This window comes from Hyposmocoma kahamanoa, unplaced genomic scaffold (assembly GCF_003589595.1).
Source record: "Hyposmocoma kahamanoa isolate Upper Pololo Valley unplaced genomic scaffold, ASM358959v1 289, whole genome shotgun sequence".
Classification (NCBI taxonomy): domain Eukaryota; kingdom Metazoa; phylum Arthropoda; class Insecta; order Lepidoptera; family Cosmopterigidae; genus Hyposmocoma; species Hyposmocoma kahamanoa.
In genome coordinates, this window is record NW_020653777.1 from 1122674 (window position 1) to 1126637 (window position 3964).

Genomic DNA, 3964 nt, shown 5'->3' on the forward strand with positions numbered 1-3964 from the left:
CCGTCATATGGGATTTAGTTTGTAGTAGGAATCATTTTTCCTCTCCCAGTGCTGTAATTTGGTTATGTACGAGCACAGAACAATAAATACAGTAGAAGTGCTTAGTTTGCGTGCATACGCGGAGTTCCACATATATAGTTGTCACAATGTAAGAGGCCACATTTGACAACTAAAGAAAGCGTACGTAACTTTGAATGCAATCAACGAAACAGTAAACAAACAATTATTATCTTATTATGTTTAAAGAAGAAATAAATATAATAATAATATACTAAATATATATATATAATATAATATACTACAAAATTTCGAATCGATTTCTCGTGAGAATTGTTTCATATTGTTTCCGATATGTTTAGTTCACATACCTATTTACGTTGCGATAACAAGTGTCAAAAGTTGCCTCTTATTTTGTGACGACTATAACCTCGGTCCGCCACTTTTGCTTTGTACGTTATGACAGTGTGAATTATCTCGCGCAAAACCTCGAAAATCATAGAAAAATGCCTTATTTTGTTACTTTGGAGTGCAATAATGATCTATGATGGTGTTGCCTAATGTCTTTTCTATTTAACGTAATATTTTTTTGTTACAAGAAACTGAAGTTAACCTTATACCGCTGCAATATGGTCGCCTATTTTTTGGAGTACTAAGTAAACATCTAGAATTCGTCTTCGTTCAGCTATTGACCGCTAGATGGCAGCACATTGATTGAAGTTTCATTCAACGTGCAATAATAAGTATTGATTTTTCAACAATATGCCAACATTGGGTTAAGTTTAAATTATATTAACAGCACAGAATTTGTTATTTGTTTTTCAATTATAAACTATGACCAATAATTATCAAAATTCATAGTGTTTCAACTTATGAATATGTGACTTGCGGCAACTGATAATAATCGAGGCTCAAGGCACTTCCATTGTTTTATTTCTTCCGTGTGTACAGGTAACAAAAGCTATTATTACACATTGAACTTAAGCATTTTTTATTAAACTAACCAACGTTTCGGGCTTTTTCCATGTCACGTGGTTACAGTTGACTTGTTTGATAAACAAATATAAACGGTTTAGATCCGAAAAAACAGGGCCGTGGAATAATCCTTAGTCCTTTCTATGCGGGCCGTGATAAAAGAAAAGCCAATCATCGATTTTATAGTGTAGGGGTCTGTGTGACCCCCATTCTAAACACCCAACATTTTTATTTAGTCACATCCTTGTGTTAATGATTAATTTCCTTACAACAAGTGGAAGTGAAATAAAAACCATTTATAGTTGGGGGTCTATGTGACCCCCGTTGGCCATAGACTATGTGATAGGAGTAATATTTCAATAATTAACTTAGTCACATCCTTGTAGAACACGATGATTATAATTTACTGATGTAACGCATGGTGGGGGGTCAAAACCGCCCCCCCTGCGGGTAGAACAGATGTGATAACAGGCGCAGCACCGGCTACGCCACTGACTCCTCCGACACCGCTTACGCCGCCGCCGCAGAAGATTACCTAAGGCAAGAGAAACAGATGAGAAAGATGTTACAAAAAAGATGCAGAGCGTCTCACGACTATGCGATACAGAGGGAATATATCGTCGCCGTACTTTCTCAAGCTCGTATCTTAAAGCACAAAGTAACTGAAATGCAAAAATGCACGTTAAAGTAATGCATCCAAATTAAGACCCTTGATAAGAAATTTAACATAAATATACATTTTTGCCATGTCTTGAATAATCACTCTTTATAAGATACGAGTTTGAGAAAATAAGGCGAGGATATTTTAAATATTGTAGATAGGATAGTTTGCTTCAAAGAGGCCTTAATTCATTTTTAACTGACTTTAAACTAAGTGCCACAGGTATGCCTGTGGAGCTAACGAACGCTTTTAGGTATTGGTACCGGAATCAAACGAATGTTGTAAGGTGGGCGAACAAATTTTCGGAGCCATATAACTTGGAATACACTCAGTGCTCTCGGAATGCTCTGTGCGTGCAATACAACAACGCCTTCAGGACGCTGTTGGGGCTGTCACGTTTCTGCAGTGCCTCAGCCATGTTCACTGACGCGCGCGTAGACAGTTTTACGGCTGTTGTACGTAAAAAGTCGGCGTCGCTACTGAAGAGAATACGTGACAGCCCCAATAGCCTCCTGAAGACAGTTGCTGACAGGAATGAGTGCCGAATTATGCGGCACTTAATACATAATACACAATCCCTGGTAAAATATAAGTACTAATATAGTTTTAAGTCTGTACCTACTAACATTTGATTGGATCTCAGTTGTCTCAATAAATAAAATTTTATTATTATTATTATTTAAAAAAAGGCGGACGTTCTCAATTCGACTGAATTTATTTATTATATTTAACTGCGCGCTGTAGTGTCCTTGTAAAACTAACATTGTTTAGAGCCTACTGTCAGGTGTTCTACAAGTGCGCCCTGTGGATCAACCACACGCAGCGGACCCTCGGCGCGCTGCGGATTCAGTACAACAATGCCTTTAGGGTGTTGCTGGGGCTGCCCCAATTCTGCAGCGCGTTATGCATGTTTGCGCAGGCTATTATAGATGAGTTTAATGCCATCATGCGAAAGAAAACGGCCTCGCTGCTCTGCAGACTACGGGGTAGTTCCAATTCCATCCTATGGGTAATAGGTCGACATGATTCCCCGATCATATCACATTGTGTAGGTAGATGCATCTCGCACACAAAAATAGTGACTAAGTAAGTAGTAGTAATTGTAATAGTAGTTGTAATGTCATGGATTTCTCTGTGACATGTGATTTCTAAAATTTTAGTTTTGTTCATGTTACTTATTGTTATTTTATTAGCTAATTTTAATTTTAATTGTCATTTTATTAATTGTAAATTTTAGTATTTTTAAATTTTTACTTTCGACTAAATTATCATTATTATTTCAGACTTTTATATTACGTATTTTGAAAATTTTGACATTTCGATTTTAAAAATTTTAATGTACACTTCATATACAATACACCATAAATTCACCATACAGTCATTTGTTACTAATATAGTATAAGGTTGCTTACTAACAAACCATGGACCTATGGTGTCTGAAAATAAAATATTTTTATTTTTTATTTTTTTTTATTTATTTAACTGTCTCCGTGGCCCAACGGTTACCATGCCACGCAGAGGTCCCAGGTTCGATTCCCGGGCCGGGAGAAATATTTGTATGGCCTACATTTATTTCTCTCGTAAGTTTGGGTGTAATTTGTGGTTGTCTATGTTTGTGTCCATGGCACCCGCTTGTTGAGTGTATGCGTTATTATTATTATTATTATTTGTGTGTGTGTGTGTATGTTACGCGATTACCCCGGCTTTTGTGAACCGATTTTGATGATTCTTTTATTGTTGGAAAGAGGGTACTTCAGTATTAGTCCCATTTAAATTTATAAAAAATATTCCACATCTACGGGTAGCAAATTAGGGGATAAAATAGGAAAATAGATGTAATTCCGCAAACTTTTGTGGAATTACACAATTTGGTTTTTTTTTAAAAAAAAACGTATATTAATAAAAGCCAGCAATACTGCATTCAAAGACTCGATTTCGATCCAAAGGGTGAGTTATAAAAATTAATTCCTTTTAAGTACGTAACATTAGTAAGTAGCCTAGCGAAATGAGAATGCAGAAAAGAGATTTATTGTAAGAGATTAATAAAAGAGGAAAAGGAACTCCAAAAGGGCTTACAAACTATAAAGTTTGAACTCGATAAGAAAAAAAAGGGTTAAGAAATGTTATAAAAATTAAAAATAAAAATTTTAAAAATGTAATCGCGTCATTTTGATATATTCATAGTCAATAATACCGCAGTAATCACTGAACTCGAATGGCAATTCTCGCACTCAAAACGGTTCGAACGGATTTGTACGATAATTGTGTGGTAACTTGATTCGTGTAACTTGATTTGATTTATGAAGGTCATACGAGATCATGTTGTCAGTC

At 35.7% G+C, this 3964-nt stretch overlaps 1 protein-coding gene across 1 annotated transcript in view; it reads right to left on the minus strand.

Annotated features, from left to right (window-relative positions):
- Positions 1-365: 365 nt before the first annotated feature.
- The window catches only part of LOC113229181, a 30870-nt gene continuing 27271 nt past the window's right edge, over positions 366-3964 (minus strand). Inside the window, exon 10 of the mRNA XM_026462700.1 lies at positions 366-1507. Coding sequence (XP_026318485.1) covers positions 1376-1507 — 132 coding nt within the window. The 3' untranslated portion in view covers positions 366-1375. The remainder of the gene's footprint in view (positions 1508-3964) is intronic.